This window comes from Ranitomeya imitator, chromosome 6 (assembly GCF_032444005.1).
Source record: "Ranitomeya imitator isolate aRanImi1 chromosome 6, aRanImi1.pri, whole genome shotgun sequence".
In the NCBI taxonomy this organism is placed as follows: Eukaryota; Metazoa; Chordata; class Amphibia; order Anura; family Dendrobatidae; genus Ranitomeya; species Ranitomeya imitator.
The window spans coordinates 140956578-140980958 of record NC_091287.1 but is presented as its reverse complement, the minus strand read 5'-3'; the positions used below and the strand labels follow the sequence as shown (position 1 = coordinate 140980958).

General features: G+C 43.2%; 1 protein-coding gene across 1 annotated transcript in view; it reads left to right on the top strand.

The window, feature by feature from the left end:
• The window catches only part of CNTNAP2 (contactin associated protein 2), a 2776229-nt gene that overhangs the window by 1682570 nt on the left and 1069278 nt on the right, over positions 1–24381 (top strand). The window contains exon 10 of the mRNA XM_069730166.1: positions 10831–11002. Coding sequence (XP_069586267.1) covers positions 10831–11002 — 172 coding nt within the window. The remainder of the gene's footprint in view (positions 1–10830; positions 11003–24381) is intronic.

Below are 24381 nucleotides of genomic sequence, written 5' to 3'. Positions count from 1 at the left end.
TTCAGCAGGTCAGGAAGGTGTTTCAGGTCCTGCGGGCCAATTCTTTGTTTGTAAAGGGTTCTAAATGTCTCTTTGGAGTCCAGAAGATTTCTTTTTTGGGGTATATTTTTTCCCCTTCTACTATTGAGATGGATCCCGTCAAGGTTCAGGCTATTTGTGACTGGACGCAGCCTACATCTCTTAAGAGTCTACAGAAGTTCTTGGGCTTTGCTAATTTTTATCGTCGCTTCATAACTAATTTTTCTAGTGTTGTTAAGCCTTTGACGGATTTGACTAAAAAGGGTGCTGATGTTACTGATTGGTCTCCTGCGGCTGTGGAGGCCTTTCAGGAACTTAAGCGCCGGTTTTCTTCTGCTCCTGTGTTGCGTCAGCCAGATACGTCGCTTCCTTTTCAGGTTGAGGTCGATGCTTCCGAGATCGGAGCGGGGGCGGTTTTGTCACAGAGAAGCTCCGATGGCTCAGTGATGAAGCCATGTGCGTTCTTTTCTAGAAAATTTTCGCCCGCTGAACGGAATTATGATGTTGGTAATCGGGAGCTTTTGGCCATGAAGTGGGCATTTGAGGAGTGGCGTCATTGGCTTGAGGGTGCTAGACATCGTGTGGTGGTCTTGACTGATCACAAAAATCTGATGTACCTTGAGTCTGCCAAGCGTCTGAATCCTAGACAGGCTCGTTGGTCACTGTTTTTCTCCCGTTTCAATTTTGTGGTTTCATACCTGCCAGGTTCAAAGAATGTGAAGGCGGATGCTCTTTCTAGGAGTTTTGTGCCTGACTCCCCTGGAAATTCTGAGCCCACTGGTATCCTTAGGGATGGGGTGATTTTGTCGGCTGTCTCCCCAGACTTGCGACGTGCTTTGCAGGAGTTTCAGGCGGATAAACCTGATCGTTTTCCGCCGGAAAGACTGTTTGTTCTGGATAATTGGACCAGTAGAGTCATCTCCGAGGTCCATTCTTCTGTGTTGGCAGGTCATCCTGGAATATTTGGACCTAGAGACTTGGTGGCCAGGTCTTTTTGGTGGCCTTCCTTGTTGAGGGATGTGCGTTCTTTCGTGCAGTCTTGTGGAGTTTGCGCTCGGGCTAAGCCTTGCTGTTCTCGGGCCAGTGGATTGTTGTTACCTTTGCCTATCCCGAAGAGGCCTTGGACGCACATTTCCATGGACTTTATTTCGGATCTCCCTGTCTCTCAAAAAATGTCCGTCATATGGGTTGTGTGTGACCGCTTTTCTAAGATGGTTCATCTGGTACCCTTGCCTAAGTTACCTTCCTCCTCTGAGTTGGTCCCTCTGTTTTTTCAAAACGTGGTCCGTCTGCATGGCATTCCGGAGAACATCGTTTCTGACAGGGGATCCCAGTTTGTGTCTAGATTTTGGCGGAAATACATAGTGGATGCTTTCCTGAAACGGAAAGTACTTGCAAGCAGCATAATACAAAGAATAGCAGGTTTACCCAGAATCCTTTGCAGTAGGCGGAGCTATGCAAATCATCTCTTTCCACCCCTGTCTAATCCACAGCGCTTGGAACCGCCAAGCGTGCAATGCTGCGGATTAGTTTCTAAATTTACACAGCCAACCAATTCCTACCTGTGGACACGTGTTTCGGGCTTTAGGCCCTCCTCAGCACAGGGCTGGAATTGGTTGGCTGTATGGAGTGGGGCTCGGTGAGCAAGCGATACATACATGCTAGCCACCTTAGGGAGAGACCCAAGTTGGGCTAAATGTAGCGGGACGAAAGAGACCCGCTCCATTTAGCCCAACTTGGGTCTCTCCCTAAGGTGGCTAGCATGTATGTATCGCTTGCTCACCGAGCCCCACTCCATACAGCCAACCAATTCCAGCCCTGTGCTGATGAGGGCCTAAAGCCCGAAACACGTGTCCACAGGTAGGAATTGGTTGGCTGTGTAAATTTAGAAACTAATCCGCAGCATTGCACGCTTGGCGGTTCCAAGCGCTGTGGATTAGACAGGGGTGGAAAGAGATGATTTGCATAGCTCCGCCTACTGCAAAGGATTCTGGGTAAACCTGCTATTCTTTGTATTATGCTGCTTGCAAGTACTTTCCGTTTCAGGAAAGCATCCACTATGTATTTCCTTTAAGTAGAGGGCTTTTCGGTCTCTTTCGTCCCGCTACATTTAGCCCAACTTGGGTCTCTCCCTAAGGTGGCTAGCATGTATGTATAGATTTTGGCGGACGTTCTGTGCTAAGATGGGCATTGATTTGTCCTTTTCGTCTGCATTCCATCCTCAGACGAATGGCCAGACGGAACGAACTAATCAGACTTTAGAAACTTATTTAAGGTGTTTTGTTTCTGCTGATCAAGATGACTGGGTTTCCTTTTTGCCGCTTGCCGAGTTTGCCCTTAATAATCGGGCTAGTTCTGCTACCTTGGTGTCTCCTTTCTTTTGTAATTCGGGGTTTCATCCTCGTTTTTCCTCTGGTCAGGTGGAGCCTTCTGATTGTCCTGGAGTGGACATGGTGGTGGATAGGTTGCATCGGATTTGGAGTCATGTGGTGGACAATTTGAAGTTGTCCCAGGAGAGGGCTCAGCAGTTTGCTAATCGCCGTCGCCGCGTGGGTCCTCGACTTCTTGTTGGGGACTTGGTGTGGTTGTCTTCTCGTTTTGTTCCTATGAAGGTCTCTTCTCCTAAGTTCAAGCCTCGGTTCATCGGTCCCTATAGGATCTTGGAAATTCTTAACCCTGTGTCGTTTCGTTTGGATCTCCCGGCATCGTTTGCTATTCATAATGTGTTCCATCGGTCGTTGTTGCGGAAGTATGAGGTACCTGTCGTTCCTTCGAGAGCCTCCAGCTCCGGTGCTGGTGGAGGGTGAATTGGAGTATGTTGTGGAGAAGATCTTGGATTCTCGTGTTTCCAGACGGAAACTCCAGTATTTGGTCAAGTGGAAGGGTTATAGTCAGGAGGATAATTCTTGGGTGATTGCCTCTGATGTTCATGCTGCCGATTTGGTCCGTGCTTTTCATAGGGCTCATCCTGGTCGCCCTGGTGGTTCTCGTGAGGGTTCGGTGACCCCTCCTCAAGGGGGGGGTACTGTTGTGAGTTCTGTTTTTGGGCTCCCTCTGGTGGTTACTGATGGTACTGGGTGACTTGTGTTCTCTGCGGTCTCTGGTGTCCACCTGTTCCATCAGGTTATGGGAGTTTCCTATTTAACCTGGCTTTTTTGTCATTTCCTCACCGGCTATCAATGTAATCAGCGTGTCTTTTTACCTCTGCTCCCTGCGTCTGTTATCTTCAGGACAAGCTAAGTTTTGATTTTCCTGTTCCACGTTTTTCTTAATTTTTTGTCTTAGTCCAGCTTGCAGAGATGTGATTCCTTGCTGCTGGTTGCTCTAGTGGGCTGAAATTACTCCTCATGTTCCATGAGTTGGCACATGAGTTCAAGTAATTTCAGGATGGTTTTTTGAAGGGTTTTTCGCTGACCGCGCAGTTCACTTTTGTATCCTCTGCTATCTAGCTTTAGCGGGCCTCATTTTTGCTGATTCTATTTTCATAACTACGTATGTGCTTTCCTCTCATTTCACCGTTATTACATGTGGGGGGCTGCTATTTCTGTGGGGTGTTTCTCTGGAGGCAAGTGAGGTCTGTGTTTCTTCTTATAGGGGAAGTTAATCCTTCGGCTGGCGCGAGACGTCTAGGAATCATCGTAGGCACGTTCCCCGGCTACTGCTAGTTGTGTGTTTAGGTTCAGGATCGCGGTCAGCTCAGGTTCCATCACCCTAGAGCTTGTTTTGTTTTTGTGCTTGTCCTTTTGTGATCCCCTGCCATTGGGATCATGACAGGCTCCCCTCCGTCCTATGCTCCGCTCCCCCGTGCTCATGTCCGCTCACCCCCGTGCTCCAATCACCCCCCGTGCTCCAATCACCCCCCCTGCACTCCGATCCACCCCCCCATGTGCTCCGTTCCACCCCCCCGTGCTCCGTTCCACCCCTCCCGCGCTCCGATCCACCCCCCCATGCTCCGATCCCCCCCCCCGTGCTCCCCCCCAACCCATCATACTTACCGATCCTGCCGGGGTCCGTCCGTCTTCTCCCTGGGCGCCGCCATCTTCCAAAATGGCGGGCGAATGCGCAGTGCGCCCGCCGAATCTGCCGGCAAGCAGATTCGTTCCAAAGTGCATTTTGATCACTGAGAGAGATTATATCTCAGTGATCAAAATAAAAAAAATAATAAATGACCCCCCCCCTTTGTCACCCCCATAGGTAGGGACAATAAAAAAATAAAGATTTTTTTTTTCCACTAATGTTAGAATAGGGTTAGGGTTAGGGCTAGGGTTAGGGGTAGGGTTAGGGCTAGGGTTAGGGGTAGGGTTAGGGCTAGGGTTAGGGGTAGGGTTAGGGTTAGGGGTAGGGTTAGGGTTAGGGCTAGGGTTAGGGTTAGGGGTAGGGTTAGGGGTAGGGTTAGGGCTAGGGTTAGGGTTTCGGTATGTGCACATGTATTCTGGTCCTCTGCAGATTTTTCCGCTGCGGATTTGATAAATCCGCAGTGCTAAACCGCTGCGGATTTATGGCGGATTTACCGCGTTTTTTCTGCGCATTTCACTGCGGTTTTACAACTGCGATTTTCTATTTGAGCAGTTGTAAAACCGCTGCGGAATCCGCACAAAGAAGTGACATGCTGCGGAATGTAAACCCCTGCGTTTCCGTGCAGTCTTTCCGCAGCATGTGTACAGCGATTTTTGTTTACCATAGGTTTACATTGAACTGTAAACTCATGGGAAACTGCTGCAGATCCGCAGCGTTTTCCGCAGCGTGTGCACATACCTTTAGAATTAGGCTATGTGCACACGGTGCGGATTTGGCTGCGGATCCGCAGCGGATTGGCCGCTGCGGATTCGCAGCAGTGTTCCATCAGGTTTACAGTACCATGTAAACCTATGGAAAACCAAATCCGCTGTGCCCATGGTGCGGAAAATACCGCGCGGAAACACTGCGTTGTATTTTTGGCAGCATGTCAATTCTTTGTGCGGATTCCGCAGCATTTTACACCTGTTCCTCAATAGGAATCCGCAGGTGAAATCCGCACAAAAAACACTGGAAATCCGCAGTAAATCCGCAGGTAAAACGCAGTGCCTTTTACCCGTGGATTTTTCAAAAGTGATGCTGAAAAATCTCACACGAATCCGCAACGTGGGCACATAGCCTTAGGGTTAGGGTTGGAATTAGGGTTGTGATTAGGGTTATGGCTACAGTTGGGATTAGGGTTACGGGTGTGTTGGGGTTAGGGTTGTGGTTAGGAGTGTGTTGGGGTTAGGGTTGTGATTAGGGTTACGGCTACAGTTGGGATAAGGGTTAGGGGTGTGTTGGAGTTAGAATTGAGGGGTTACCACTGTTTAGGCACATCAGGGGTCTCCAAACGCAACATGGCGCCACCATTGATTCCAGCCAATCTCGTATTCAAAAAGTCAAATGGTGCTCCCTCAATTCCGAGCCCCGACGTGTACCCAAACAGTGGTTTACCCCCACATATGGGGTACCAGCATACTCAGGATAAACTGTGCAACAATTACTGGGGTCCAATTTCTCCTGTAAAAAATTCTGGGCTAAATAATTATTTTTGAGGAAAGAAAACATATTTATTATTTTCACGGCTCTGCATTATAAACTTCTATGAAGCACTTGGGGGTTCAAAGTGCTCACCACACATCTAGATAAGTTCCTTTCAGGGTCTAGTTTCCAAAATGGGGTCACTTGTGGGGGTTTCTACTGTTTAGCCACATCAGGGGCTCTGCAAACGCAACATGACGCCCGCAGAGCATTCCATCAAAGTCTGCATTTCAAAACGTCACTACTTCAATTCCGAGCCCCGGCATGTTTCCAAACAGTAGTTTACCCCCACATATGGGGTATCACCGTACTCAGGAGAAACTGGACAACAAATATTGGGGTCAAATTTCTCCTGTTACCCTTGGGAAAATAAAAAATTGCAGGCTAAAAGATCATTTTTGAGAAAATAATTTTATTTTTTTTTCATGGCTCTGCGTTATAAACTTCTGTGAAGCACTTGGGGGTTCAAAGTCCTCACCACACATCTAGATTAGTTCCTTTGGGGGTCTAGTTTCCAAAATGGGGTCATTTGTGGGGGATCTCCAATGTTTAGGCACACAGGGGCTCTCCAAACGTGACATGGTGTCCGCTAATGATTGGAGCTAATTTTCCATTTAAAAAGCCAAATGGCGTGCCTTCCCTTCCGAGCCCTGCCGTGTGCCCAAACCGTGGTTTACCCCCACATATGGGGTATCAGCGTACTCAGGACAAACTGGACAACAACATTTGGGGTCCAATTTCTCCTATTACCCTTGGCAAAAAAGGAAATTCCAGGCTAAAAAATCATTTTTGAGGAAAGAAAAATTATTTTTTATTTTCATGGCTCTGCGTTATAAACTTCTGTGAAGCACCTGGGGGTTTAAAGTGCTCAATATGCATCTAGATAAGTTCCATTGGGGGTCTAGTTTCCAAAATGGGGTCACTTGTGGGGGAGCTCCAATGTTTAGGCACACAGGGGCTCTCCAAACGCGACATGGTGTCCGCTAACAATTGGAGCTAATTTTCCATTCAAAAAGTCAAATGGCGCGCCTTCCCTTCCGAGCCCTGCCGTGTGCCCAAACAGTGGTTTACCCCCACATATGAGGTATCGATGTACTCGGGAGAAATTGCCCAACAAATTTTATGATCCATTTTATCCTATTGCCCATGTGAAAATGAAAAAATTGAGGCGAAAAGAATTTGTTTGCGAAAAAAAAAGTACTTTTTCATTTTTACAGATCAATTTGTGAAGCACCTGAGGGTTTAAAGTGCTCACTAGGTGTTAGGACTGGCGGAACGCACCAAGACAGATGGCATAGATGCGTTCGCAGTCCGGGGTCCACCGTGCAGGTGAAAACCTGCTGCTAGCAATTAGCAGACTATATGGCGGTACACTAAAGTATACACGCGTGGGTTAACCTCACCCAGCGTGAAAGAAGCAATCCTGTTAAGGCACATGACCGTGGTACCGCACCTAAAGCGCGAGCAAGTAGTCAGCGAACTCAACCCCAACTAGGATTGAAGTCCGATTAGACCCTTGCTGGCACAACACTGCAACTGGGTGTGTAAGGAAACTGAAGAGCAATATTAAGGCACAAGAGTGCATGCAGTGCCGCACTGACGAACGCCACTAACCACCCAGGCTTGGGTAAGGAAAGCACAGAGGAAGTGCACGGCGCCGTACTGGCGGTCACAGCAACTGGACGCTATAATGTGTGACTAGTGCTGTAGGATAAGTCGGGCGCTAGGTAGCAGCCATACACCTTCCGCGAACAGTCATTCAATAGGGTAGGGGTATCCAAGGACGACTTGCACTCACAACATACACACATTAGCGATTGAAAGACAATACTAGCGCATGGCCGTGCGGTCATGCGCAGTTTATATAGCAGCAGCACAGGAAGTGGCCACAGCACCTTTGCCCTTCCAAGACCTGCCAAGAGGACCAATGGAATGTGCTGCAGAGCCTGAGCACATGACCCTCGATCTCCAACGGGAGATCTTACCCTGGGCATGCTCAGTACGTGCAGACAAGGACTTAGTCCCAGAGAAGTCCGCTCGCTGCTGACCAGCACTGACTTTAATGGCAGAGACTGGAAAAGCAGCAGTAACTCTCAGAACAGAGTGAGAATGAGCAAGACGCTGGGACCGACGTCTTTGCTGAGCAGACTCCACTGCGGCTGGACAAGAATGGCAGACCGCAGCGGAGGTGGCTCGAGATTCCCCCTGTGCAGAAGCGGGAACTCGACCCCTAACACTAGGCATCTAGATAAGTTCCTTGGGGGGTCTAGTTTCCAAAATGGGGTCACTTGTGGGGGAGCGCCAATGTTTAGGCACACAGGGGCTCTCCAAACGCGACATGGTGTCCGCTAACGATGGAGATAATTTTTCATTCAAAAAGTCAAATGGCGCTCCTTCCCTTCCGAGCCTTACCATGTGCCCAAACAGTGGTTTAGCCCCACATGTGAGGTATTGGTGTACTCAGGAGAAATTGCCCAACAAATTTTAGGATCCATTTTATCCTGTTGCCCATGTGAAAATGAAAAAATTGAGGCTAAAAGAATTTTTTTGTGAAAAAAAAGTACTTTTTCATTTTTACGGATCAATTTGTGAAGCACCTGGGGGTTCAAAGTGCTCACTATGCATCTAGATAAGTTCCATGGGGCGTCTAGTTTCCAAAATGGGGTCACTTGTGGGGGAGCTCCAATTTTTAGGCACACGGGGGCTCTCCAAACGTGACATGGTGTCCGCTAAAGAGTGGAGCCAATTTTTCAATCAAAAAGTCAAATGGCGCTCCTTCCCTTCCAAGCCCTGCCGTGTGCCCAAACAGTGGTTTACCCCCACATATGAGGTATCGGTGTACTCGGGAGAAATTGCCCAACAAATTTTATGATCCATTTTATCCTATTGCCCATGTGAAAATGAAAAAATTGAGGCTAAAAGAATTTTTTTGTGAAAAAAAAGTACTTTTTCATTTTTACAGATCAATTTGTGAAGCACCTGAGGGTTTAAAGTGCTCACTAGGCATCTAGATAAGTTCCTTGGGGGGTCTAGTTTCCAAAATGGGGTCACTTGTGGGGGAGCGCCAATGTTTAGGCACACAGGGGCTCTCCAAACGCGACATGGTGTCCGCTAACGATGGAGATAATTTTTCATTCAAAAAGTCAAATGGCGCTCCTTCCCTTCCGAGCCTTACCATGTGCCCAAACAGTGGTTTACCCCCACATATGAGGTATTGGTGTACTCAGCAGAAATTGCCCAACAAATTTTAGGATCCATTTTATCCTGTTGCCCATGTGAAAATGAAAAAATTGAGGCTAAAAATTTTTTTTGTGAAAAAAAAGTACTTTTTCATTTTTACGGATCAATTTGTGAAGCACCTGGGGGTTCAAAGTGCTCACTATGCATCTAGATAAGTTCCTTGTGGCGTCTAGTTTCCAAAATGGGGTCACTTGTGGGGGAGCTCCAATTTTTAGGCACACGGGGGCTCTCCAAACGTGACATGGTGTCCGCTAAAGAGTGGAGCCAATTTTTCATTCAAAAAGTCAAATGGCGCTCCTTCCCTTCCAAGCCCTGCCGTGCGCCCAAACAGTGGTTTACCCCCACATATGAGGTATCAGCGTACTCAGGACAAATTGGACAACAACTTTCGTGGTTCAGTTTCTCCTTTTACCATTGGGAAAATAAAAAAATTGTTGCTAAAATATAATTTTTGTGACTAAAAAGTTAAATGTTCATTTTTTCCTTCCATGTTGCTTCTGCTGCTGTGAAGCACCTGAAGGGTTAATAAACTTCTTGAATGTGGTTTTGAGTACCTTGAGGGGTGCAGTCTTTAGAATGGTGTCACTTTTGGGTATTTTCAGCCATATAGACCCCTCAAACTGACTTCAAATGTGAGGTGGTCCCTAAAAAAAATGGTTTTGTAAATTTCGTTGTAAAAATGAGAAATCGCTGGTCAAATTTTAACCCTTATAACTTCCTAGCAAAAAAAAATTTTGTTTCCAAAATTGTGCTGATGTAAAGTATACATGTGGAAAATGTTATTTATTAACTATTTTGTGTCAAATAACTCTCTGGTTTAACAGAATAAAAATTCAAATTGTGAAAATTGCGAAATTTTCAAAATTTTTGCCAAATTTCTGTTTTTATCACAAATAAACGCAGAATTTATTGACCTAAATTTACCACTAACATGAAGCCCAGTATGTCATGAAAAAACATTCTCAGAACCGCTAGGATCCGTTGAAGCATTCCTGAGTTATTACATCATAAAGGGACACTGGTCAGAATTGCAAAAAACGGCAAGGTCTTTAAGGTCAAAATAGGCTGGGTCATGAAGGGGTTAACAGCGTTTTGAGGTCATTATTTTTTTTAGAGGCATTTTGTATATGACTATGCAAAGTACAGATGCAAAAATAGAACAATGACACAATTTATACAATGCCTTCGGCCTTCGTATCTGGCAAAATTAAGTAGATAATAAAATAGATACACTAAGTGTAATTGTGTGTTCTTGCCTGGAATTTAACTTTATTTCTCCAATTAATCGAAGCACTTTTGCCAGCATTACGGCTTAAACTTTTTTGAAAAGTCACAACATTTTTGCAAAACTTGTTGTTGTGCAAAAATTTTGTAACTTTTGATGTTTTCACACCAAACTGGGCAGAGCTGGGGTGATACGGGGGCACAGCAAGTGCATGATGCTACAGCTCATCTAATTCAGAAATCTTACTCTAGCCATGAACTGGAGTAAGATTTCTGGTGTAATACATGCGAGGTGCACTCAGTTTGTCAGATGCTCGTGATTCATGAAGAGGCGTGCACCTTTTTCATAAATCGGGAGCGTCTGACTCCATTACACCCCCTCATCAAGATCAGCAAGAAAATTACTGGTCTTGATGAATAGAGATCTATATATTGTAAACACTGGGATAACATATTGATTTTTCTCTATGTGTTGATCTGATCTTGACCTTTTTACTGTTTTTTTTTAGATTTTCAGACATGTACTGAGCCTTTTTATGACTTTCCAGATGAAAAGTATACAATGCATCTACTTTTTATCATTTTCAAACTATTTGGCTGGTAACAAACGGCTGATTTTCCTCCACATTGTCAGCTGTGATTAGCATGTATTTACTCTAATGAAGAGAAATACAAGGAACTTTTTAATTAATGTTGTAGTTGCTTATATAACTGGACTAACATGTAACATGGTTCAGTAAGCTGTTTAAGATATTACTGTCATCTGCATGAAATATTGTTTCTAATTGCTTCCCACTTTTATGCTCTCAGGTTTCTTCTCCAAATCAAACAACTCTTTTCATCCTGTGTATGAGAATTCCTTTCAAGGGTGCATGCAGCTTCTCCACGTAGACAACCAGCTGGTTGACCTTCACGCAGTAGAACAAGGCAAGCAAGGGAGCTTTGCAAACATCAGTATTGACATGTGTGCCATCATAGACAGGTAAGAGAACAACAAATCAGTCTAAACTATATGCATCGATTTGTGCCACAATTTTCAGAAACCCAACTATTTTTTTTTCCATCCAGTTTTTCAAATTTTTTCGGCCAAAAAGTGGCAATTCTATCATTTAATTTTTTAATTTTTTTGCTTTTAAAATATAGTTTAAATTATTTAATTTTTGTTTAATTGGACTGTTTCAGACACAATAACACCAACTATACTAATTTTATATTTCATTTTATTCAATTTCTTTATTGTTTATGGGGGTTACAAGTGATTCAAATTATTATATTTTTTTCATTTAATTTTTAAGTTTCCCTAGAAGACTTGAACCTGCAACTGTTTGCATACTTATTCTTTATATTGCAATACCACCGTATTTCACTATATAGCTAAATCACTGTTTCACTATAGAGCCTGTAGCTGAGCTTCATAGAAGAACCAAGCAGGGTTGCCAACCATCTGAAAATTCCAGGACAGTCCGGAAAAATATGGCACTTTTTTACCCTGTCCGTAAAAAAAATTTAAGGCGTCCGTGATTTTTTTGAAGCTGAAGAAGCTTATGCATATTATTTTGAATGTAATTCTCATCATTTAACAGTTTATGAATGCAGCTGATGTCTTTTTATGTGAATTACGGGCTGTAGGCATGTCTCACTTATGATCATATTGATTTATTGTGCTTTTCCAATGTGTCAGTAAAAAATATCGTCTATCCGTGATGTTTTGGTAAGTTGTTTAGAAAAAATAAAAAGTCAACTTGGTGACACTTTGCCCAAGATGACAGTTAAGGGAGCATTCGGCAGGCCATTGGCTGCCAACATAACCCATCGGTCCATGCAAATGGAAAGTTGGGACTAATGGAAGCTGGTGTGGGACATCAACAATTCCTTTGAAATGCTGCATTGACTGTGGCCACTGAAGCAAGCTCTGGCTGCTGTAGTTAAAGGCAAATTCCAGCTATGTAACATATCTCGCATCATCTAACAATCAAGCATGCTCAGAGTTTGAACCAGCTTCATACATTCTTATCAATCCATGCAGAAAATGGATGACATGTGCTGTTAAGGAGAGAATACTGTATGGTGTTTGTATCATGAAAACTGGTTTCTACAGATGAGCCGAAAAATTCACACAACCAATACAAACTGTCTTTGCCAGTATTCGAATGCCAGCAATCTGGGTACCTCTAGGAATTAGTAGGCCCCTTTGGCATTATGAAGTGGGTTCAACTGTAATGTCATGCTGTCGTGGAGACCTATGAATAGCAAGAAAAGCCCAGGATGATGACATTCAAGTGTTGGAAAGTTCGCACTTCCACAAAGAACTAAAGTGGATGCCAAACCAGGGTAGTGCAATTGTTTACAGATATATCTTAAGAATTATGTTCATCCAGCACAGGATGAAAAAGGAATGGCAGATCCAACTACCAACGCTAAATTTTATCAAAATCCAGGTCTAGAAACAAAACTTACCAAAACTAGATTTCCTGCTAAATTTCTGATAGAAATCTGGAGGTATACCCTCTATCCAGAATTTTTTCTGCTGATATTATTGAGTAGGATATTCAAAATATGTTTTAATGTTTCCTGAATATATCAAATTTAGCCTAACGGAGGTCAGAGCCTATTGCGGATTTTGGGCTAAAAGAAGATATGTTCATTACGCAATAAATTGTAAGGTAACATGGTTGAATGTTGGCTGCAAGGTACCAAGATAATGGCATTGTTCTGTTCTTAAAATGGTGCTGAAAATCATATTCATTGCTTTAGTGATTGTAAGAGCAAGTTGAAAATCTAAAGTTTAGTGACCTAGCTATTTAGAAATACTTGTTCATTAATGTTTGTAGAACTTCGCATAAGGAATTAGAATTGTTTTATTGTCAGAATGTTATTAAAACACTCTCAAGGTAGTAAAATGAAAATGACTGTGAAGACTGAAATGTAAATTTATGTTACAGCAGAACTTGAGAGCATTAAGCTTTTCTCATTTTAGCACTTCAGCAGAAGTGAGATCACAAGGACATGGTTGTTATTCTCACTGTTGCTGTTTGCTCACCTTCACCAGCATGTTTAACTCATATTTGTGCAAATTTTTCCACACACCTAAAATAGACTTTCAAATGTGCTACCGTATGACTTAACTGATAAATAGCAACAAAAGCTAAATTACTTGTTGTGCTAAGATAGGATTTATATTTAGATACCATTACCAGGGTATGGCTCGTAAATGTAGCCTTGAGTTGAATGACTAATATTTCTGAATATTGTATTGTATAGGCAAATGCATGCAGCACCACCAGTATTGGCAAACACTGCCAAATGTTTTGGTCTCACAGCAAAGCAACTGTAGTTTTATATTTTTACGGGGTTGCCTCAAGTTCATAAATGGGTAAAATTGAAACGTGCTTGAACAAAAAAAGCACCTTTGCAATTCATCAATTGTTAAAAATCCTCTTTCTCAAGTGCGGGGGGGGGGGGGGCATTTTTAAATTTATAGTATAAAGCTTGTTGTCTAGGTTTCTGGCCACCCAGATATTCCAGTATTGCCAGTTACCTAGAAAAGGAACACAAGGCATGAGCAGGCTCTATACTTTACAGCTTGTTTGTGAGGCTCTGAAGCAGCTGGACAGATTGCCAGATATGACCAGCCTTTGTGGTTCTGCCCTTCCCACATACTATACAGGCAACGCGGTCTCTGCTGGCAACATCGGAAAGGTCAGAGTTCAGACCAGTGGCATGACCATGCCACTGGTGTATGCTGCCAATCTTCTGGAGGAAAAAGCAGAATATCCAGAACTAGGAAGGCTTGAGTCTGGAGATTCCTCTTCATACAGCCCTTTTAAAATAATGTGAGGTTTTACATGGTCAAATAATAATATAAATTATGAATTAACAATGCTAATTGAAATATTTTATGTGTCGTTTTTTTATTGCAAATTTTTTCTTTAATATCCCCAGTCAGTAAAGACTGGAAATAACCACACAATGTGACTGAAATGGTTTAAATTAGTCAGGGTAGTAAATACATACCGTATATACTCCTGTATAAGCTGACCCGAGGATAAACTGAGACCCCTAATTTTGCCACAAAAAAACTGGGAAAACTTAATGACTCGAGCATAAGCCTGGGGTGGGAAATGCAGCAGCTGCTGGTAAATTTCAAAAATAAAAAATATACCAATAAAAGTAAAATTAATTTAGACATCAGTAGGTTAAGTGTGTTTGAATATCCGTATTGAATCAAGAGCCCCATATAATGCTCCATAAAATTCATGATGGGCCCCATAAGGTGCTCCATAATAAAATATGCCCCGTATAATGCTCCATAAAGATCATGATGGGCCCCATAAGATGCTCCATAATAAAATATGCCCCGTATAATGCTCCATAACATTTATGATGGGCCCCATAAGATGCTTCATACAAAAATAAGCCCCATATAATGCTGCTCAAAGGTTGATTATGGCTCCATAAGATGCTCCATAGAAATATTTGCCCCATACAATTCTGCATAAAGGTTTATTATGGCGTCATAAGATGCTCCATAGAAAAATTTGCCCCATATAATGCAGCATAAAGGTTGATTATGGCCCCATAAGATACTCCATAGAATATTATGTCCCATACAATGCTGCATAAAGGTTGATTATGGCCCCATAAGATGCTCCATAGAAAATGTGTGACATATAATGCTGCACAAGGTTGATTATGGCCCCATAAGATGCTCCATAGAATATTATGCCCCATACAATGCTGCATAAAGGTTGATTATGGCCCCATAAGATGCTCCATAGAAAATGTGCGACATGTAATGCTGCACAAGGTTAATTATGGCCCCATAAGATGCTCCATAGAAACATTTGTTCATATAATGCTGCATAAAGGTTGATTTTGGCCCCATAAGGTGCTCCATAGAAAATGTGCCCCATATAATGCTGCATAAAGGTTGACTAAGGCCCCATAAGATGCTCCATAGAAACATTTGCCCCATATAATGCTGCATAAAGGTTGATTATAGCCCCATAAGATGCTCCATAGAAAATGTGCCCCATATAATGCTGCATATAGGTTGACTAAGGCCCCATAAGATGCTCCATAGAAACATTTGCCCCATATAATGCTGCATAAAGGTTGATTATAGCCCCATAAGATGCTCCATAGAATATTATGCCCCATACAATGCTGCATAAAGGTTGATTATGGCCCCTTAAGATACTCCATAGAAAATGTGCGACATATAATTCAGCATAAGGTTAATTATGGCCCCATAAGATGCTCCATATAATATTATGCCCCATACAATGCTGCATAAAGGTTGATTATGGCCCCATAAGATGCTCCATAGAAAATGTGTGACATATAATGCTGCACAAGGTTGATTATGGCCCCATAAGATGCTCCATAGAATATTATGCCCCATACAATGCTGCATAAAGGTTGATTTTGGCCCCATAAGATGCTCCATAGAAAATGTGCCCCATATAATGCTGCATAAAGGTTGACTAAGGCCCCATAAGATGCTCCATAGAAACATTTGTTCATATAATGCTGCATAAAGGTTGATTATAGCCCCATAAGATGCTCCATAGAATATTATGCCCCATACAATGCTGCGTAAAGGTTGATTATGGCCCCTTAAGATACTCCATAGAAAATGTGCGACATATAATTCAGCATAAGGTTAATTATGGCCCCATAAGATGTTCCATATAATATTATGCCCCATACAATGCTGCATAAAGGTTGATTTTGGCCCCATAACATGCTCCATAGAAAATGTGCCTCATTTAATGCTGCATAAAGGTTGATTATGGCCCCATAAGATGCTCCATAGAAACATTTTCCCCATATAATGCTGCATAAAGGTTGATTATGGCCCCATAAGCATTGTTGGGGGCATAATATTCTATGGAACATCTAATGAGGCCATAATCAACCTTTATGCAGCATTATATGAGGCAAATGTTTCTATGGAGCATCTGCCACATAGAAACATTTGCCCCATATAATGCTGCATAAAGGTTGATTATGGCCTCATTAGATGTTCCATAGAATATTATGCCCCCTACAATGCTATGCAAAGGTTGATTATGGCCCCATAAGATGTTCCATAGAAAATGTGCCCCATATAATGCTGCATAAAGGTTGATTATGGCCCCATAACATGCTCCATAGAAAATGTGCAACACGTAATGCTGCACAAGGTTAATTATGGCCCCATAAGACGCTCCATAGAATATTATGCCCCGTACAATTTTGCATAAAAGTTGTTTATGGCCCATAAGATGCTCCATAGAAAATGTGCCCCATATAATGCTGCTTAAAGGTTGATTATAGCCCTATAAGATGCTCCATAGAAACATTTGCCCCATATAATGCTGCACAAAGTTTGATTATGGCCCCAAAAGATGCTTCATAGAAAATGTGTCCCATATAATGCTGCATAAAGGTTGATTATGGCCCCATAAGATGCTCCATAGAAACATTTGCCCCATATAATGCTGCACAAAGGTTGATTATGGCCCCATAAGATGCTTCATAGAAACATTTGCCCCATATAATGCTGAATAAAGGTTGATTATGGCCCCATAAGATACTCCATAGAAAATGTGTGACATATAATGCTGCCAAGGTTAATTATGGCCCCATAAGATGCTCTATAGAACATTATGCCCAATACAATGCTGCATAAAGGTTGATTATGGCCCCATAAGATGCTCCATAGAAAATGTCCCCCATATAATGCTGAATAAAGGTTGATTATGGTGCCATAAGATGCTCCATAGAAACATTTGCCCCATATAATGCTGCATAAAGGTTGATTATGGCCTCATTAGATGCTCCATAGAATATTGTGCCCCATAGAATGCTGCACAAAGGTTGATTATGGCCCCATAATCAACTCCATAGAAAATGTGCCCCCATATAATGCTGCACAAAGGTTGATTATGGCCTCATAAGATGCTCCATAAAAAATGTGCCTCATATAATGCTGCATAAAGGTTGATTATGGCCTCATAAGCTGCTCCATAAAAAATGTGCCCCATATAATGCTGCATAAAGGTTGATTATAGTCCCATTAGATGCTCCATAGCATATTATGCCCCATACAATGCTGCATAAAGGTTGATTATGGCCCCATAAGATGCTCCATAGAAAATGTGCCCCATGTAATGCAGCACAAATGTTGACTATGGCCTGATAAGATGCTCCATAGAAACATTTGCCCCATAAAATGCTGCATAAAAGTTGATTATGGCCCCGTAAGATGCTCCATAGAAACCTTTGCCCCATATGCTTCTGCTGCGATTTACAAAAATGACATACTCACCTCTTGCCCTGAGCAAGCGGGGACACTTAGGATATTTACCTGTCCTCATTCCACCACCGCGTTTCGCTCTGTCTTCCGGCTCTCTGCAGTAACTGTTCAGGCAGAGGGTGGCACGCACACTAAACACGTCATCGCGCCCTCTGACCTGAATGTCACAGCCAGAAGACACGGAAGATGGAGCGGCGCGTGGCGGTGGAACAGGGACAGGTGAATATCGTAATACTCACACCCCCCCTTATACTCACCCACCCGGGGCAGTCCGCAGCAGCCTCGCCAATGCGATGGTCTCTGACACCAGCAGCTTCTTCCTGTGTTCAGTGGTCACTGGTACTGCTCATTAAAGTCATGACTATGCGCTCCACCCCTATGGGAGTGAAATGGCGTTCATATTCATTACTTTAATGAGCGGTACCACATGACCGCTGAACACAGGAAGAGTTGCGGGTGCCGGAAAAGCAGGAATGTGCAGAGATGCGCCGGGAGCAGGTGAGTATGATTTGACAGCTGCCTCTCCCCCTCCCCCGCCAGCCCCCTGGGACAGTGACTTAAGTATAAGCCAAAAGGGGTACTTTCAGCTAAAAAAATGGGCTGAAAATCTCAGCTTATACTCGAGTATATACGGTAGTTATACATGCAGGCATACTGTAATTAGTATGGTTGGAAAAAAAACACCTGTCCATGCATTACCACCTAGGAATGGGAAAGGATAAAGGGAATGGGGTGTAGCTAGAATAAATAATGCATGAATCAGTTTGCCTTAAAATAGCTAATTTTCCCATACTGATCTCGAGTGTTCATCCATTACAAGCATTCAGAACAAAAATTTTAGACATTGACATAAGTATTTGTTATTTTTGACTTAAAAAAGGCATCTATCCTTTTTCCAACCATTAATAGTTTCTGCTGCGACCAGCTTTTGAGGTAGACTATTCCACAGAATAAAAATCCTCATGGTAAAGCAGCCTTGTCTCCTCTGGAGACTGAACCTTTTTTTCTCCAGACTGAGGGAATGTACTATTGTCTTTTTAGGGTTTTTTACATGAAACAGCTTTTGACTATATTTTTATATGGGACAGGGACAATTCTGTACTTGTACAAGGTAATCATGTCCCCCTTAGGGTACCGTCACACAGTGGCATTTTGATCGCTACGACGGCACGATCCGTGACGCTCCAGCATCGTAACAATATCGCTCCAGCGTCGTAGACTGCTGTCACACTTTGCAATGTACGACGCTGGAGCGATAATTTCATGACGTATGTGTGATGTAGAAGCCGTTGGTTACTATGCGCACATCGTATACAATATCGTGCACACCTTTGTTACACCATGCGATCATGCCGCCACAGCGGGACACTAGACGACGAAAGAAAGTTTCAAACGATCTGCTACGACGTACGATTCTCAGCGGGGTCCCTGATCGCAGGAGCGTGTCAGACACTGCGAGATCATAACTATATCGCTGGAACGTCACGAATCGTGCCGTCGTAGCGATCAAAATGTCACTGTGTGATGGTACCCTTAGATGTCTATTCTCAAGGCAAAATACAATTAATTATTATAATCTTATCTCATAACTCTCCTTTGTATTTTTCCTAGTACTTTTGCTTAGGGCACCCCTAGAAGTTATGTTCAATTTAATAATGGAGTGCTTCTGAAAAAACTTTCTAGGTCAGCACAAGACCTTTTCCCTCCCATGCCATCATTTGGGTACAGTGATAATATACTATAAAAGTTTACTCTGATGTCCCGGTTATGCGACTGCTCTTGCCATGTGGCAGTAAACAGGCAGAGATAAGTACTATGGTAATGTGATTTCCCCACAGTGTGATAGTGTTTGCACTATTGATCCTAGATAAGGGTTTCATTGTGGGATAAACACCATCTCCTCCTCCTGGTAATTCCTTGTTCCAAGAGTTGTAGAATTTATTCCACAATGCAAGAGCCAGAGAGAAAGAGAGTGCTCTAGGGAAATCATGTGAATGCATCACCTAGATTGGGTGTGAACCCAATCCAAAAGCGCCATATCCTCAACATCTCAAATACATACTCCAAGTATACACAGAGTACAGATAATGAGTCAATACAAAATAAGGCAAGCAATTACACTGCAGGGGTTGGGAGGCCATTTCAAAGGGCCATAAACTTTAATTATGAATTAAAAATTGTAAAGGCCCCGTCACACATAGCGAGATCGCTAGCGAGATCGCTGCTGAGTCACAAGTTTTGTGACGCAACAGCGATCTCAGTAGCGATCTCGCTATGTGTGACACGTACCAGCGATCAGGCCCCTGCTGTGAGATCGCTGGTCGTGTCGGAATGGCCTGGGCCATTTTTTGATCGTTGAGGTCCCGCTGACATCGCTGAATCGGCGTGTGTGACGCCGATTCAGCGATGTCTTCGCTGGTAACCAGGGTAAACATCGGGTAACTAAGCGCAGGGCCGCGCTTAGTAACCCGATGTTTACCCTGGTTACCATCCTAAAAGTAAAAAAACAAACGCTACATACTTACCTATCGCTGTCTGTCCTCGGCGCTCTGCTTCTCTGGTCTGGCTGTGAGCGCCGGTCAGCCGGAAAGCAGAGCGGTGACGTCACCTTTCTGCTTTCCGGCTGCCTGCCGCTCACAGCCAGACCAGAGAAGCAGAGCACCGGGAACAGAGCGATAGGTAAGTATGTAGCGTTTGTTTTTTTTTTACTTTAACGATGGTAACCAGGGTAAACATCGGGTTACTAAGCGCGGCCCTGCGCTTAGTTACCCGATGTTTACCCTGGTTACCGGGGACCTCGGGATCGTTGGTCGCTGGAGAGCTGTCTGTGTGACAGCTCTCCAGCGACCAAACAGCGACGCTGCAGCGATCCGGATCGTTGTCGGTATCGCTGCAGCGTCGCTATGTGTGACGGGGCCTTAAGTTTAGTTACTCTTTCAATATAACAAATTTAACTTTTTTTTTCTATTACCTTCATATAAGTAGCTGTATTTTTAAGTTTTAAGTCCCAAGGAATTATTATATTGACAGGATGCTAAAGAAGCAAATTCTGCAGGGGAAGGAAATAATGTGCCAATGTTCTAGTAAACATTTATCGCAAAATAGGTCTAACTGTAAAATGATGTCCTGTTCTAAAGGAATATGCACAAGATCCTGTAATAATTTTTTTTTGCACATAAGCTAATAATTATTTTACCTTTGAATACAATTCTTTGAAATATGCTTGAGTCAATTTCACAATAGGAACAGAGTCCAAATTTGAGTAACATAAATTTTTGCGATTGTATCCAATTGCTAATTGAAAAAAAAAATAGAAGAATGCTTAGTAAATATTGAATGCTTTTTATGGATGGGTGCACATGTGGATGTTCGGGTCCATCGGGTTAGTCCAAACTTTTAAAAAAGTCCAGATGGTACCTGAACTCGAACTTGAACCTATACCCCATTCAAATGATTGGGGTCCCGAACATCCGGTGTTTCCCATGCTGTCATCTGTGTGACAGTGTGGGAAAAACTGGCTTTGATCGGAAGTAACCTTACATGTTACCACCAGTCACAGTGCTGTGGTTTCCAAGCAGTAACACAGATAACAGTGTGTGAGCCATCAGATGTAACAAGCAGGGAAAAGGTTACCACCGGTCAGGCATCGGCTGATGAGTACAACTCTCATCAGCATCCCCGAACCCCATGTCCCTTGACCCCATCCCCAATGTCCCTGGCCCCCATGTTTCTGTTCCCATGTCCCATGTCCCTGACCCCCATATCTCTGGCCTATATGTCTTTGGCCCCATTGTCCCTGGCCTATATGTCTCTGGTCCCCATGTCCCTGGCTATTGGCCCCATGTGCCTGGCTCCCGTGTCCCTGGGCCCCCATGTTCCTGTCCCCTGGCTTCAATGACAGATGAAAGCATGTGAGCCATCAGCTGTGACCAGCAGTGTAAACGTTATCACCAGTCAGGCATTGGCTGATGAGTCTCATTAGCATTCCTGGCCCCCATGTCCCTGACCCCCATGTCCCATGTCCCTGGCCCCCATGTACCATGTCTCTGGCCCCCATGTCCCTGGCCCTGATTTCCCATGTCCCTTGCCCCCATGTCCCTGGCACCTGTGTCCATGGCCCCAATGTACCATGTCCCTGCCCTCCATGTCCCTGGCCCCCGACCCAAAGTTCATGATCCTCAGTCCATGGCCCCCATGTCCCTGGTAAATCGCCCTCATGGCCCTGGTCCATGGTCCCCTTGTTCCTAGTCTCTGGTCCCCATGTCACTGGTTCCATGTCCCTGGTCTGTGGCCCTCATGTCCCTGGTCCATGTCTCTGGTCCGTGTCCCCCATGTCCTGTGTCCCTGGTCCTTATCCGTCATCATGCCTCATCCAAAAAAGAAGGAAAAATAATCGTCATCCTCTCCCTTCAGATCTGACGTGTTCAAGTTTAAATGGCCGCCAACCTATCAGAGGCTGGCTACTTTAGCTAGTGCGCCCATTGGGGTCACTTTTATGTGCCACCTGTGAAGGGTGCACTGACATCAACCGACAGCCATGTTAACTGTTGCGGTGCAGACTTTCTGCACTGCAATAGATTTCAACTGAATGTAAGTCTTCGGACACACTTTCAGTTGAAATCAGTGGCCTCCCTCATGCTCGGGTTCCCAGCCAGGACCTGGACCCGGGAGCCCCAGTCCGACCATGCACATGTGTGAAAATCCTGAAAATGTACCTGGTCTAGAAAGATGAAAATGACCCAATACTGAACTGAGTAAATTATGACTGCGCTTGCACATGTTCTGCATAGGCCAAGGACAGACCCTCAAAATAATTTCTTGTTGTAGATGAAAGAAAGCCTTATCTGACAATGTAGTTATTTATTATTAGCTTAATATTTACACATCCTTGACAATACCCATATTAAAGTAATGTGGACTTATGTATTGTATTATTGTATATTGTTCTTTGTTGGATATATGAATAAGACAAAAGAGAAGAAATAATAGTTACATTTACCATAATAAAAAGTTTTAAACTCCTAATTTTGATTATCAGTTAGGAATAAATAAAATGTTCTATTTAAACACTTACTAACGGCTATGAGAATGTTTTCAAGAAAATAAGAAGCAGATTGCATTGCTGAGAGATGCTACAGGTAACTGTTACAAATTAAATGTTAAATGTTGCCCAGCAGGCGAACAGGTGGAGTGAGTTATGATCCACACATAAGAAATTCAATCAAATAAAATAATTTATAAGGAAAAAAACAATGTTAGTCAAAGTGCTGCATCACATCCCTGTTAAAATCGGATCTACAATCAGTTATCTATTTTTAATCACATTGTGCGCTCATAGAACTTTTTCCTGCCAGCTCAGCTATCTATCACAGCCATTTAAATTGAGGCACATGATGATAAGTCAATGTCTATACACAATGTTAATGCAGAGAATGACATACTGTAAAATGGCCCCTCCTGATTACATAAAGTGTGAAGATGATGCATGCTATATCTGTGCATCATTGTTATGGCATCTGCTTTGAAATTAAAAGGTCTTGGGGTTACCTCAGTACAAGATGGTGGTTTAAAAGTGCAATGTTAAAGAGGTTGGATGCAGCAACATGGAATCAGAGGTTCTGTCATGTGAATGATCGAAGTTCCCTCACAGCTGTATGGTGTTATGAGAGAATAATGGATGGCTGACGGCATTTGACCACATGACATCCTTCTTCTTCCATCAGCTGCACATAATGTATTTAGACACTTTCTAGATTAAAAAGACAACATCTTGAAAACTGACACATATTATTTCAGTCGCACAAATGTCAGTAGTTACTGCAGTAAAATAAAAATACTAACGATATACATTGTTATTATAAATAGTACTATCAATGTGTTCAAGATAGCTGAGCCTAAATGCTTAAGATTAGAGATGAGCAAACTCAAACTTAAAAGTTCTCGGTTACCACCAGTCAGTCGGTTACCACCAGTCAGTTAGTCTCATGCTAATCGCCGAGCACTGACTTGTCCTGGAAGTCTGTTGCAATGTTCGGAGTTCTGGGGGAAGTGCCTTGCAGAGAGAGAGGGAATTTTTTTTACAGATCCAAAGTTTGGGACTCCATTATTTCCAATGGGGTTCTGGTTCAAGTTCGGGTGCAGTTCAGGTACCCAAACCGAACTTTGGACTAAAGTTCAAGTCAGGTACCAGAACCCAAGCTTCCACTTGTATGCTGATACCTACTTAAGATCATGTATGCTGAATCCTCTAAAATTTTCTCAGAAAAAGTTAGATCATTCTCCACATCTTGCCTTTAGAGTTCTAGGTTTCAATCCATCAAGAAGCTTCATTGCCATAAAATTGCTTTAAATTTCAGAAAAAAATTGCAATATTTGGTGTTTTCAGTATCGGCCAGCTAGAGTGGGCATGGTCTGGGACAGCGGGCAAATTCAACAAATTGTACACCTCAAAGGTGGCCTAAGTTACATTACAACAGAATTTGACTTCACTGATTCCATGTCTGGAGTACATTTTTTGCATAGTAACTTGGCAACTGTCAGCTGTGACAAATTTATTAAGAGTCGCATGCAAAATGAAGCAAAATGTATGCATTTTACTCCAATTCTCTCTTCAGCTATGACTCCAGCATACATTTATTAAATTCTAGCTTGCAAAATTCATGCATTGGAGCCCTAATTTCCGGTTTTCATTGAAGGCTTACGTAAATTTTATCTTCTCTGAAAACCTGAAAGTCCAGATCATAGAATCATAGAATGATAGAGTTGGAAGGGACCTCCTGGGTCATCTAGTCCAACCCCCCGCTCAAAGTAGGATTCAATAAATCATCCCAGATAGTTGTCTGTTCAGCCTCTGCTTGAAGACTTCCATTGAAGGAGAACTCACCACCTCTCGTGGCAGCCTGCTCCACTCATTGATCATCTTAACTGTCAAAAGGTTTTTTCTAATATCTAATCTGTGTCTCCTCCCATTCAGTTTCATCCCATTGCTTCTAGCTTTTCATTGTGCAAATGAAAATAAAGATGATTCTTCTACAATGTGACAGCCGTGAGATATTTGA